General features: G+C 54.2%; 5 protein-coding genes across 5 annotated transcripts; 3 read left to right on the forward strand and 2 right to left on the reverse strand.

Annotated features, from left to right (window-relative positions):
* Window positions 1-86: 86 nt before the first annotated feature.
* Window positions 87-1,136, reverse strand: MONBRDRAFT_34277 (uncharacterized protein; the record flags this gene model as incomplete). The annotated part of the gene is made up of 4 exons (XM_001749762.1): window positions 999-1,136; window positions 812-892; window positions 576-685; window positions 87-488 (listed from the first exon to the last, which is right to left on the reverse strand). Exons 1-4 carry the CDS (start codon window positions 1,117-1,119, stop codon window positions 87-89), a joined length of 714 nt encoding a protein of 237 aa, XP_001749814.1. The 5' UTR covers window positions 1,120-1,136.
* Window positions 1,137-1,693: 557 nt separating this feature from the next.
* Window positions 1,694-3,086, forward strand: MONBRDRAFT_11913 (uncharacterized protein; the record flags this gene model as incomplete). Its single annotated transcript, XM_001749711.1, has 3 exons — window positions 1,694-2,000; window positions 2,252-2,363; window positions 2,471-3,086. 3 exons carry the CDS (start codon window positions 1,694-1,696, stop codon window positions 3,084-3,086), a joined length of 1,035 nt encoding a protein of 344 aa, XP_001749763.1.
* A 1,755-nt stretch (window positions 3,087-4,841) lies between these two features.
* On the forward strand, window positions 4,842-6,800 carry MONBRDRAFT_38869 (uncharacterized protein; the record flags this gene model as incomplete). The annotated part of the gene is made up of 6 exons (XM_001749712.1): window positions 4,842-5,123; window positions 5,204-5,350; window positions 5,492-5,602; window positions 5,828-5,904; window positions 6,016-6,371; window positions 6,634-6,800. The coding sequence occupies 6 exons, from the start codon at window positions 4,842-4,844 to the stop codon at window positions 6,759-6,761; spliced, it is 1,101 nt and encodes a 366-aa protein (XP_001749764.1). The 3' UTR covers window positions 6,762-6,800.
* A 680-nt stretch (window positions 6,801-7,480) lies between these two features.
* On the reverse strand, window positions 7,481-9,646 carry MONBRDRAFT_11915 (uncharacterized protein; the record flags this gene model as incomplete). Its single annotated transcript, XM_001749763.1, has 6 exons — window positions 7,481-7,620; window positions 7,721-7,760; window positions 7,998-8,258; window positions 8,443-8,616; window positions 8,735-8,857; window positions 9,548-9,646. 6 exons carry the CDS (start codon window positions 9,644-9,646, stop codon window positions 7,481-7,483), a joined length of 837 nt encoding a protein of 278 aa, XP_001749815.1.
* A 1,013-nt stretch (window positions 9,647-10,659) lies between these two features.
* On the forward strand, window positions 10,660-12,507 carry MONBRDRAFT_29289 (uncharacterized protein; the record flags this gene model as incomplete). The annotated part of the gene is made up of 9 exons (XM_001749713.1): window positions 10,660-10,689; window positions 10,774-10,925; window positions 11,019-11,121; window positions 11,228-11,282; window positions 11,365-11,427; window positions 11,521-11,654; window positions 11,762-11,854; window positions 12,009-12,341; window positions 12,433-12,507. The coding sequence occupies 9 exons, from the start codon at window positions 10,660-10,662 to the stop codon at window positions 12,505-12,507; spliced, it is 1,038 nt and encodes a 345-aa protein (XP_001749765.1).
* Window positions 12,508-13,476: the final 969 nt, after the last annotated feature.

Here is a 13,476-nt window from a genome sequence, read left to right on the forward strand (position 1 = left end):
CGAATTTGTCATGATAGCATCGAGCGAGCTCAAATATGGGTATCAGTAAATTGGATTTGGATCCCAAGACTGCCGACTTGCGTTGGTTACAAGTGCACGGAGAGGTTGGCCATGGTGGCCATGGGAAGCTTTTCGCTGTCGGGATACCAGTTGACATCGACACCGGCACCACAGATGGTCTTGTCACCGTTGTATTGCTTGATGGCGGGCTTCTTCCAACCACCAAAGGAACGAAAGTCGCTGAAGGAGGGGCGACCGTCGTAGTGGGCATACCACAGCGGCAGCGAGGAGCCACCCGACCAGTCGCCCATGATGGGGGACCATTGGGACTCTGAGGTGTAGACGCCCAGCTTGAGGCCGTGTTTCTTGCCCTCGCTCACGAGGCCATCAAAGAACTTGCGGTTCGTTTCCTTGTCGCTGGACCAATACTGGGAGCCCTCAATGTCGAGCCACACCATACCAAAGGATCCAGGCTTCTTGCCACCAGACTAACACAGTACAAGGTCATGGCCTAGTGAGTCCTGAGAACGAGGGTGGCGCCTTGACCCGCCGGCGCTGCTGAGGCAGAGACTCACGGTAATGCTGTATTTCTTCAAAAACTCGACCATGGATGACATTTGGCTCTCGGGATTGTTGGCGCGGGGATCCGGGAACATGTAGATGTCGACATGGGACATGCCACCATCTGTACACATGATACAGCGTAAGTACAGTGCAGACAAAGGCGTGAGCTTCCTCGTGTTTGACCACAGCTGACCCGAGGCCGAGAAACCCGAGAAAAAAAAATTAGGGTCGGGGGAGGTTCACCAACCCCAAGCATTGTAGATGGTGTGGGGGCAGTTGGAGTCTACTCGGCCCACGGACTCGTAGCAGCGGATCACGGCAAAGTGATCTGTTGTGTCATTTCATGCGAGAGGGGCGCGGCGAAAAGGCGGTGAGCATCGAGTGAGGGCGCTCGCGCTGCAAGCGGAAGGAGCGAGCAAGTGGAAGCCACGCACAGCCATTTTCCTTGAGGCACTTCCAATGACTCTCAAGGGTAGCCTGAGAGACGTCAACGCCGCTGTAGGCACTGACTGCCACCAGCACGGCACACAGAAGAGCAGCAACGCGGCACACCATGATTCAAGGCTCCTTCCTATCACACACCGTCGTCCGTCTCAACGTGAATGTGAAGATCCTTTACCAAACGCGTGACCAAGCCCAGCAAAATCTCGCCCAACGACCAGCGGACCTGGGGAGAGAGCAGAGCAGCAGAGCAGAGAGCAGGAGGGCAGCAAGAAGACGAGCGAGCAAGTCAGTCGGAGGGGGCAACCGCGCCTACCAGTTGACAGGAACGAAAAAAAAAAAAAAATGAAGACATGTGTATCCTCAAAGTCATTGCTATGTGTGGCCGATAACCAGGGAAACCCCTATGATGACTTGCGCGTATGTGTGGCGGTAGGTGCAGTTGGGTGTGATGTAGGCAAACCCACCAGTGAAGTGGAGTGGAGGAGCTAGGCTCCGTTTGTGTGTGGCGCTTCAATGCACCAGTAAGCTTAAACAGCGCTGTCGTGTGTGGTAAGCTCAAGTGCTCTTGAAGAAAGGAAATTGTGTAAAACATGTGTTGTTGTCTATATGCGTGTCGACGACTTTAATCGGTTTAAGTACGAGGCCTCCAAGAGCTTTTTTTTTTTTTTTTTCTGCACAGTGCGATATGGCAGCGGGACCGTTTGGAACGACCGTGTTTGCGGGCGCATCGGGATGGGTGGATCGGCTCAACAACCGGCGACGTGATATGGAGGGCTTGATGAATCAGGCGCTTCCTACGGCTGGTGAGTGCCGGGTGGCTGTGCTGCTATTTGATCAGGATCTGAAGGTGGCACACAAGAAGACTGCGACGGATTCAGGCCCACTGTGGTGGCAGCGCGTCAATTCGCAGGCCGACCGAGATGCCCTGTACCTGGTGGCAACACAGCATCTGCGCGAGTGGGTGTTTTTGGGCCAGACTACTCGGGAGTATGGTGCGTGAAAAGCCCTTGCTACAGTGCGCCATCCAACTGCAAGCGCTGGTTGGTGAGCTGTCACGCAACTTTGATCCCAATCTTGGCTCGTGGTGTAGGCGAACTGCCTGGTGGCACTTTTCTCATGGCCGTACGTCAGACCACCGACCAGTCAGGTTTGTTATGCCGTGTGCGTGTCGTGGGCTGGGGTGACTGGTCCCCGAGCGGGGTCTCATCCTGCCCGTGTGCTCTGGCAGCCTTTCCCTTGGCAGCTGCACATCCGTCCACTGGCGATGTCGTCCAATACAGCAATACGCGCAACTTTGCCTTGCAACGAGCGGCCCACGATGACGTCTGGACCATCGCGCTTGTCGCACACGCTCGGTTCGTTCTTCGTTCTCGATAACCCGCTCTTTCTTGGACCGGGCGCAAACGGTGAAGTCCGAGCTCCGTTCTAAGACTCCATCTGACCTCATGCTCGGTGGCAACAGGAGCTGCTTTGAGTATATGGACCGACACCGTTTCTGCTCCAAGTGTGGCGTACCGTCCACCGTCAAACAAGGGGGGCATGAGATCAAGTGTGGGGCTGATGAGTGCGGCCTCTCCTGCTTTCCTCGTTCCGACCCCGTGGTCATCATGCTGGCCGTTGATCCCGCAACGGATCGCGTGCTTCTGGGACGCCAAGCAGCCTGGCCCCCGGGTCTCCACTCGGCCCTGGCTGGGTTTATGGAGCACGGAGAGGCTGCCGAGGAGGCTGTGGCTCGTGAGCTCTTTGAGGAGAGCGGTGTTCGCGTTGACCTGTGCCGTTACCACTCCTCGCAGCCTTGGCCCTTTCCTTATAGTCTCATGCTTGGCTTCATGGCACGGGCCACCTCCACGGACATTCTCGTGGATCAACATGAGCTCGAGACTGCTGCCTGGTACACCCGCGATGAGGTTCGCGCAGCATTGGCTGCTGGTTCACACCCCGGTGCTGATCCACTGACCGCGGCTGCCCCCGCGGGCGGGAGCGACCCCGCACCGACGCTGCGTTTGCCCCCCAAGGGAACAATTGCGCACGAGCTCTGCCAGACTTTTGTTGCGGCCGACCCCATTTGCAAGTTTTAAACAGAAAAGGACTTTGAACAGAGTGGGGACAGACGATATTGATTGGAAAGGCAGCTTTGCATGCGTTTCGGGACAGTAGTTGAACATGAACATGAATTGATTTAGACCTTCGTCTCCAGTCCAAACGAGCCAAGGCGGCAAAATGAAGCTCTGAATCTCCCAGATGAGGTCAAGTTGGCTTGAACAGATGACACAAGCGCGTCATCGTCCAAGCAAACTGTCAATATCATCGACACGTGATTCCAGATCAACTGAAGTGTCGCGCCGAGACGAGTTGAGACGAAAATTAAGGGGAAATTCGGTGAAAATTGTGCGAAATTCAATCGCTGATCATGATGACACATGTAGAACAAAAGAAAGCGAGAGAGCGAGAGAGAGAGAGAGGGAGCAGTTGGGTTGCGAGGTAGAGAGAGGTGGCAGATGAGCATGAAAACCAGAGGAAGCAGATGAAAAGCTGAGCTCATTGAGAGAGAATCGAATAAGCCGACAGACACATCACGTAAAAACACAGCTAAGAGCAGAGAAAGTTCAACACATGGGACACATCGTCAGAGAGTCATATTTGTCAGCATATATAATACAGAGCCACCATCAACGTCACATCCAACCAACAGAGAGCAAGTAGCAGCTTACGAACTGACACGAGGTAACGCTCTCATAAAATTTTTGTCGCCCTCGTCGGTGTCGTCGTCGGTGTCGTCGGTGTCGTCGTCGTCGGGAACACACGGCGTCTCGGTCCTTGAATCGGTGGCGTAGAGGCACGCACTCGTCTGGAGAGTGGTGGCGGGGTGACGTGTTGTTCATGGGTGCAAGTGCGAGGTGCGTGATCGTGTGTGTGGGATTAAGTGCGGGGAGCTGGGGATCATCACATGGTCGAGCAGATGCCTGGTTGGCGAATCGCACCCGTCTTGGTTTGCCATTCACTCGGCGACCTCGTCATCTGCTGGCCCTTGTTCGCAACAGGATCATATTGGCGCAACCCGTGGCGGTGCCGCCGATTGAAGAGCACCGGCAAGCCGGAGCCATTTCCCGACGTCTTGCCAAACCGAGCTGGCAGCTCGGCTCGGCTCACACCCTTTAGACACACGCCGCGTACAACTTGACAGCTGCATAACGCCGGGCATGGACCTTCGCTAGGCCGAGCCGAAGCGTGTGGCCACTCCCATCCTGCCTCTTTCTAGCGTCGGATCGGATAACATCCGTGCGGGCAGGCGTTCATCAGCGGAGCGCCGCTGCCAGATCAGTCACGCTCCTGCTCGAGGCGCACAAAGCCGCAATGAAGCTCCTACGTCCCCTTTTCAAATGGATGTCGCGCACGACACGGTACTCACCTGTTCGCCAAGATGACGACCACCACCGCCATCCCACCACCATCACCGTCAGCCCCACGGGGAGTGAACACGAGCTTCACGCAGGATCCAATCTGTCCTCGGTACTTTTCAACCACTCTTCGCACCGCGTCTGAATAGCGAGATCACACCCCCCATCAAGGCAAAACCGACCAGAGCCCTGACTCACATCATTCTGCCAACGCCTCGTCTCCTTCCTCAGCGAACCGCACAGGGATTTGTCAATTATGCCACCGCCGTCATCTTTTTGGAATTTTTCGCGTGGGGCCTTGTCACCACCATCCTCCCAGAGGTGTGATGTACCCCCCCATTCCCGCCTTGCCTCGCCACACCGCGCATTCAACATCTCACCTTTTGCAACCCAATGCAACCGCAGACCATCGAGGCTTTCTTCGGCGTTGACCGCATGTGGCTTGTTCTGGGCCTCACGCAAGGTCTCAAAGGCTTTCTATCCTTCCTGAGCGCGCCCCTGCTCGGTGCCATGTCCGACCGCTACGGCCGCAAGCTGTTTCTTCTCATCACAGTAGCCTGTACTTGCATACCCTTGCCATTCCTCCTCTTCAACAACCTGTGGTGGCATGTCATTGCCGTGGCCGTCTCTGGCGCCTTTGCCGTTACGTTCTCCATTGTGTTTGCTTACGTCTCCGATGTCACCTCGGATGAAGAGCGCAGTGCGGCCTTTGGACAGGTGATCAACTGCCCGGTGTCTGTGCAGTCTTTATGCTTGTACCGGTGGCTCATTTGATTGCCTTTTTTTCGCACCCTCAGGTCTCAGCCACCTTCGCAGCCTCCCTCGTTGTCAGCCCAGCGCTGGGCAGCGTCATTGTTGCTTCGTACGGAAGTGGGTCTGTGTTTTTCATCAGCTCCCTGATTGCAGCTCTGGATGTTGCCTTTATTTTCTTCTTTCTCCCCGAGGTATGCTTCAAATCGGTTGCCAATACCGCCACTGCACCCCACGCCCCCATTTGCACTCGTCCAGGCCAACAACAGCCATCCGAGAGGCCCGCACAGGTTGCCCTGGGCTCATGCCTTGATTGTTTTCCAATGCCTTCACAGAGCTTGTACATTGAGTCCGATGACGCTCCGGGCACAGGCGTAGCCACAGCTAGCAAAAGCAAGCTAAAAGACATTGATTGGACCGGCATTAACCCTCTACAGTCCATCAAGGTGCCGTGGCACAAAGCTTTTTTGTTTCGCTTGAGTTTTAATCCCTAACCTTCCCGCGCCGGGCACTGTCTGAAGCGCAACCGCGCTTATGCGAGGGTGTTTTTGCTTCGTTGTGCTCGTTAGACCATCTTCAGTAACGCAGTCATGCTGCGATGGAGCGTCATTGTTTTCTTCAGCTACCTGCCCGAGGCAGGCCAATATCAATGTATGATGCTGTACCTACAGAATACAATGCATTTTACGAAACCCGAACTTGCGGGCTACATTGCAGCGGTTGGCGTTCTTTCCATTATAGCACAAACGTAAGTGTTGTGCACTAGCCGCGTTTTCAAGCATGCTACACGAGATGGGAGCTTGCCCTCCTATTCTGCGGCTATTGGCCTCATCTGTCGCGCGGTGTCTGCCGTGTTTAGGTCGATGATGTCTTTCATGACAGAGCGGCTGCATCCCAAAACTGTCATTATGATTGGGCTGATCCTACAAGCCACTCAGCTCGGGCTCTATGGCATTTGCTCTTCAAAGTCCATGATGTTTGTTATTGGTGTCCTGGTGGCCGCCAGTTCCATCACATACCCGGCGATCAGCGCATTCTTGTCCCAGTCTGCAACGTCGGAACAGCAGGGCGCGGTTCAGGGTATGGTGACGGGCATTCGAAGTCTCTGTACTGGGTTGGGCCCCGCGCTCTTTGGCTTGCTCTTTCAAATCGCCCAGATCCCACTCAAAGACAACAGCCCCAAAACCCTGGTCGCAGTTCAAACCAACTTTCCAGGTTTGTGCATGCTCCCGTGGACAGAGCACGACCCTGGCTCACCTTGTCGTGCGAGTGCAGTGTGGTTGGTCACTTCCCACTGTTATCAAATCATATACCTGTGTTTCGTAGGGGCACCCTTTCTAGTTGGAACAGGCTCAGTGTTTATTGCCATCATGTTTGCAATCAATGCGCCAGGTACAGTTGGCATCCGTGCTTGCATTGTTGCCGTTTGTATATTCTCACTTGAGCCCCTTGCCCCTTTGCTGACTTTTACTCGCAGAAAAATTTTCGCGACGCTCTGCTTCTCAGGATCCCCTCTCACCCCGCGGGCTTCGGGCGCGAGAGCTATTGGAGGGCACCGCCACTGAACAGCCTCCTGCCGATGTAATCCTTGAGACTCGAGCCTAAGGCTAGAGACTGATCACGACCATTGTAATCGAGAGAAAAACCGAAAGAGAGCAGACTGGTTTGCGACTGCATGACGCTGTGCGCCGCCCCCGACAGCTTGACACAACCCAGCAACTCGGCTACTGCGACAGTGAGTGCGTCCAAGAACGAGTCCATTCATGGTCGAGTTGAACGTTTTGCATCAATTGTGTCCACTGAGCAACGTTAAGAAGAAAATTCAATAAAAGTGTGTTCTCGGAGGAAGCAGGAGCCGAGAAACAAGCCACCAAGGAGGAGGTGGGGTGGGGGCAAGGGATTCCGCCTTTAGTTTTCATAGTTTACGGCAAAGAGGACCTCACCGCAAACCCGCCCAGCCATTAAAGCCTGCACACGTTCCACTTGCGGTTTCTACACACCAAGCCCACGTGTAAGTGGCTTCGAAACCAATCAAAAGCGACAAGGTTGCCCGCGTTGCACACATACCAGTTCCAAAGGCACCTGGCCCGTTAGCATGAGGCGCTTGGACTCACGTCGACCTATAGACGAATACAGCCACCACCATTACAACCAACCCTCATCAAGCCTGGCCTCGAGCCAGCCACGTGCAGAAGGTGCCAGGACAGCCAATGAGGTCAGCAGACCTGCCGAGCTGATCTTGATGACGCGCTCGTAGGAACAGTTGAGGCCGTGCAGACCAATGCCATGCATGCTTGACATCCAGCGCTGCAGCGAGTAAAGCATCATGGGCGTGAGCATTGTCGGGGGGTGGCGCTGATGGTTGAATCGATCACAGCGCGAGTCGAGGTGTTGTTACGTACAGCGATGCTGTCACACAGTTCCATGATGGCATCCTCATCCAGCGAGGCCAAGTCAGGAACGCCTAGCGACCAGGCACCAAGCATTGTACACATGAGTGCGAATCATGCGTTGCATCGATGCCGTTGTCGAGGAGGTGACAACAAGAATGGTCAAGGTCTTACCAGGTTTGGGACCAATGGTATGAGGGGTTCGAGTCTCAAGCTGAAAGAAGAAGTCCGCACAAACAAGGTAAGGGTCCAGTACAAGCCAAAAATTCAAACCCCCCCCGCCAAAAAAAAGAAAAACCCCAAGAAGAAGAAGAAAAAAAAAAAAAAGAATACCCAAACCAAATCAAAATACTCAAGTAACAAACAAACAAACAAACCAACAACCAAAACGTCAGAGCATGGCCCTGGCTTGTTCGTATGCTCAAAGCATCTTTGAAGCTAGGGGGCAAACCTGAATAGCTCCGCCGTCCAGAAGGTTGTTGATGGATGTAATCAGATTGATATCATCGCGATGGCCTCGCCATTTGATGGTACCGTTGTGAATGACCACTGCCATGGGTACGGCTGTGCGGTTTCGACGCAGGGTGAGTCGAAGCAGTGACGGCGCGGGTGACGCACACGAAAAAGGGCAAGCGTACTCACAGTCAATCATGTAGGTACGAGCATTCTCCTCGGCGTTGACGTGCAGAGGCATGATGACTTCTGAGCTGACCTGGACACCAGAAAAGAAGAAAGGATCAAGCACGGACATAACGCGGACGTGAGCGGTCAGAAAGAATACTCAAACCACGCTTTAGCATCGATCTATCTGTCCACCAAAGGCGATCGTCCAAACAGAAATGCGATGCAAACGACCATGCCATAATTTGCACAGCGCTGTAGACACCGCAGCATACCTGAAGTTGCAAAAAGGCCGATTGGGCAGAAGCAAAATCATCATCCAAATTGCAGGCCAGGACGGTGACGCGGTCGCCCCATTCAGCTTGACGATGCTGCACGGCGGCAGCATCTTGCTGGACCATCTGCAAGCTGGGCGGCGCAAACGCAGCCCAGTACTCCAGCACAACCACCTAGCACACCGGGACCGGAAAAGGGCAAGCACATATTGAGATGGCAACGACAGTGGTCGGGTGCGCGAAGTGAGCGAAGAATGGAGGCAAGACAGGAGGACAGGGGAGATGGGTTAACCTGGTGGTTGGCGATAATGTCAGCCACGTCGAGTTGGCGGTTGCTGATCAGGTGCTTGCCATATGGAGCAACAGCCTTGTCACCCACAGAGGGGGCAATGTTCAGATTGACCAGCACGTTGTCCTGGTTTTATGGTGCCCGCACAAGGAGCGGCAGGAGTGGCAGATATGGATGAGATACTTTGAAATGACGAGTCTGGGTGCAACGGGGGCTGGTTGGTTGGGTGCGACGCAGGCGACGGACATGTTTGGAAAGAGCGCCGACAACGGCTTCAGCCTGACGCGGATATTGCGGGGATACGGTGCCAGATACAAAGACAATGGCATCTTGTTCCACGCTGCGGCGCGTTGAGCAAGCATTGAGCAAGGGTTCACGGGTGAGGCAGCGATGGGTGGGGCAAGGAGCGTCATCACATCCGACACGCGGCTGGATGCACTTAAACGTACTCGTCGCTGCCGGCCGTAAAAGTGATGCTTTCAGATGCCGTGGCCAGTACGCTGGGCAAGTGCAACTCCTGCCGTATTCCAATTCAGAACAATGCACGGAAGCATGAGGGAAAGGGAGAGGGCAAGAAAAGTTGAACTGGCCTCGCATAGGCTGGGACAAAGCACACACCTGAAACATGTTCTCAAGGCTCAGGAGGAGACCCTCATCAAGCTATTGGATGGGAATCAAGACATGAAGGACGTCATGAGTCGTTGGATCAGCAGCAAGACATGGATGACAATGGTCTTCCACACTGGGCCTCGATGCAGCGAGGCGGCAGGAGAGGGCCAGGTACAATGCCCGTCTGTGCGCCGAGTCAAGACGCACCGCTTCGACATCCTCCCACTCTTCGTCACCATCGCTGTTGTTGAGGACATCATCCTCGTGGGATGCAGACGAGTCGTAGTGATCGCGAGTATCATCCATGGTGTGCGTTGCGGGAGAAGTTGAGGGTTGCGGGGCGGCAGCAGCAGCAGCAGCTACCAGGGCACGATGTGTGGGGGATTGAGAAGCGGGGCGCGGGGTGGGGGCCACAATCACAGGCTGAGGTCGTGAAGCTGCCTGGGATTGCTGTTGCTGAGGCTGAACTGGGGCTGGGGCTGCAGCAGAAGCCGACGTGGAAGGGGCTGAGGCAAGGGGGGCCGAGGTAGCCGATCGAGGAGCAAGCCAAGTCCGGTAGGCTGCAACGCCAACACCAAGACCCAGACCGACGGCCACGAGTTGCCAGACACGCTCGCGCGACAACCAGCTTGTCGCGTCAAGGCCTTCCGAATGCACTGGGACTGCCATTGGAGGCAGGCCTCTACTCACTCACGCCGATGGAAAATCAAGGCTCACTCACGCCCTAAAGAGATGAGCCGGTCCAGGAAGGAGTGAGCCAGGAGGCGCCGAGCGAGTTCAAAGACAAACCAGCCGGGCAAGAAAAGCACCTGAGCACTGACCAGATAAGGCTTAAAAAGCCAGGATGTAGCAGTAGTAAGCAGCAGCAGCAGCAGTTAGCAGCAGCAGCAGGGGAACTGGACGCGCTGCCCTTTTTTAAACCAAAAAAAATGCTAAAAAGCGAGAGAGAGAGAGAGAGAGAGAGAGAGAGAGAGACCACGTTGAGCTGATGACAAAACTTCGAAGAACATGGTCGAAATAATTTCAGAATGGTTGAAATCGTTTCATCCAAGAGAGAGAGAGAGAGAGAGAGAGAAAAAAAAAGAAAGAAAGAGCAAAGACACAAAGGAAAAGCATAACTACCACATGTGAGAGAGAGATTTAGAGAGTTTTAGAGCGAGAGGGTTTTAGAGAGATTTGGCGGCTTCTTTTTCCTCTGCCTGAGCGTTGGTAGCTAGAGGGAGGAGGAGGAGGGAAGGGGGGCGTTCTTGATTGGAGCTTGGCTTGGCGTTGTGACTTTTGCTAGGTAGCAGTGTGCTGTTGGCTGCAGTTGTACAGCCATGGATGCCAAGAGCCACTACGTGCACCAGGTGCGTCGTGTGATGTGCGGCAGCCTCGTCTCGTGGGCAAGTTTCTCACCTGTGTCTGTGGTGTTGTGATGGCGGGGGGAGCAGGCCCATCATGGTCGCACGTATCAAGAGGCCCACAAATCCCGGCAGGAAGCTGTCACAAAGCCGCTGCGTGAATATCACAATGATGTCAAGAATCGCTTGATCCATCGCTTCTCGCGGGAGGTGGAGGATCACCTTGATCTCGCCTGTGGCCGGTACGTGGTCGCACAGGACCCCGCCTGCTGACGCAGCCTGCGAGCCCAAAGGCTACAACTGTTGACCATCAGTCAAATTTTTTGAAATGGCAGAGGTGGTGACGCCTGGAAATGGGTGGGCGCTCGAATCCACCATGTGCTTGGTGTTGACATTGCCCCCTCTCTACTGGATGATGCCCGCGAGCGCATCGACATTGTACGTACACTTGCCGGTGCAGTTCTCGACAGGGCTTGGTCTTGGTATCTTCATGCACCGCTTTTGTCCGTTTGCCCACATCGCATTTGCCTTTTGGGCGCCGCAGATTCGCCAAAAAAAGCCAGATCATGACTTGACTGCCGAGTTCATGGAGTCGGATGGTGCGCAAACTCAATCTGACGTCGCTCCCTGTGCTTGCGTGCTGCCTATGACTAACCGTGCTCTTCCGTTTCCCCAATGTAGCGCTCGGCAAGCACGACATTGAATGGGGCCAAACCTTTGATACGGTCTCCTGCATGTTTGCCGGTGCGACCCCAACTGCTGCGCCTTGCGTAATCAAAGCACATCGAGTCACATTGATGCTGCCTCTTCTCATCCGCCTCCTTTGCTTCTCAACAGCACATTATCTCTTCGAGTCAAAAGAATCAGCCAATCAGTTTTTTGAGAACGCGGCCGCTGCGCTCAAGGAAGGGGGTTATTTCTATGGCACAACCATTTGTGCGAAGCGCGTATTGGCATTGTTGGGCAAAGAGGTGCGTGCGTAACTGCTGCAGACCAACTCGGCTTTGGCCGACATGACACGCAAGCCAGGCCATCGTGTGGTCGATGCGTGATGCTCACATTCTTGTGGACTGCGTAGAAGGAATACCGCAACAGCGTGCTACTCATCAAGGCGCTATGGGACCAGCCGTCAAAGTTTGGATCTGGCTATACCTTTGCTCTCGCCAATACGGTAGGTGGTCTTTGCCCCTTTTTTTCAATTTTTTTTTACAGTTTTACTCCCTCCTTTTTCTCTTTCGCGCAAGCAAGTGAGCCTCATATCCCACCCGAGGGAATCGATCACGTCAGTCTCTCATGTTATCCTGTTTACTTTATGTCTACAACAGGTAACAAACCATAGTGACGAGGCGGATGACGTGGAGGGCGGCGCGACCGAGTATCTGACCTTCTTCAGCGTGTTCACCAAGCTGGCGGAGCGCCACGGCCTGTATCCCGTGAGGGACCTGAACTGGTCCTTTGGTCGCAATAAGCGATCGAGGCGCGACACTCTGTTTGAGCGCGAGCCCGCTGATCATCAGGAGGCCTTTCGCTACTTTCAGCCTCAATTTTGTGCACACCCAAACTCACAGGAACAAGGCGATGCAGCAGAGGCTGACAACGGCCTTCTCTCCGACCTGGAAAAGGCCAGCCGCTTGTACGCTGCCTTTGTTTTCCAAAAGGTATGGTTTGTCGCTGTCATCTTCTCCTCATCCAATTGCTTGCAAACGGAGGGTGCTGTTTCTTCTCACGTAACAAGTCCGAAATGTGTAGGACACGTCACGCATGAAGCGGTCGGCCAGCGATGACGGGCAACCTGTAGCCCAACGGGCCAAGCTTAACGCTTAGCCACTCAGCATGCGACGTGAATTTGAGCTCATTCATCTGTAGCCATATCAACTTGACCGAAACCAAAAGTGCCATCCACTTCGAGTGTTGAATAGTATTCATTTCCTCAGCTGGATCTGATTGGCAAATTGACGCTTAGTTGCAGCCGATGATAAGTGCTTTGATGGGCTTTAATTGGGTCCTTACGCGCCAGAGCCAACACCTCCCATTGCGAGCAGAGACCAAGGTGAAGAGTTGCAGTTTTTTTGGCACAAGCCAACGCAATGGGTTGCGCAGCAGGCTTGATGATTTTGGGTTCAAGCCAGGACAGTGAGCAACTGGCCCAATTCATACTCCAGTCCAACATAGAGAGAGAGGGAGTATGAGTTTGAGTTTGATAAAATTTGAGAGGCGCTGGTGGGGCGAATCGGTCAGCTGCCTCCTGGCTGAGGGTCGCCTAGCTGACCTGCTGCTTGCTCTGGCATGGGGTGACGGTGGGGTTGGTGGAAGTTGATGGTTCTTCTGTTTTGTAAACGGATGTGACGGGTAATTTGTTCATCAACGCATCGCTGCGAGCAGGCACACGCGTTTTTCTAGACGAGAGAGTTTGAGAGAGCGAGCATGCCGCTTGCTACTTTTTCGGTCAGGAAAAAGGATATAACTCACGTTCAATTGCGAAATACAAAAGGCCCAACGATATAAAATGACCAGATAGCACACAACGGATACTCTTTGCCTTGTGGCGAAAAGAGACAAAACCAGCGACAGCTACTCGCCAGAAGCAAGAAAAGCAAACAAAAACAAAATAACAGCACCAACCAACCGCTTACATGGGTTGAATGTGACGGACAGGGACTGAAGGCCGCAGAGCGTGGGGTAGATTACGCGGCCTACCAGTCCATGCCGCCCTTGGTCACAGACTCATAGGTGGGGCTGTTTTCCGAGTAAAACTGAGAGTACCAGCGGCGGTGCTTGGCGATGAGAGCATCT

This window comes from Monosiga brevicollis, genomic scaffold (assembly GCF_000002865.3).
Source record: "Monosiga brevicollis MX1 MONBRscaffold_33 genomic scaffold, whole genome shotgun sequence".
Lineage (NCBI taxonomy): Eukaryota > Choanoflagellata > Craspedida > Salpingoecidae > Monosiga > Monosiga brevicollis.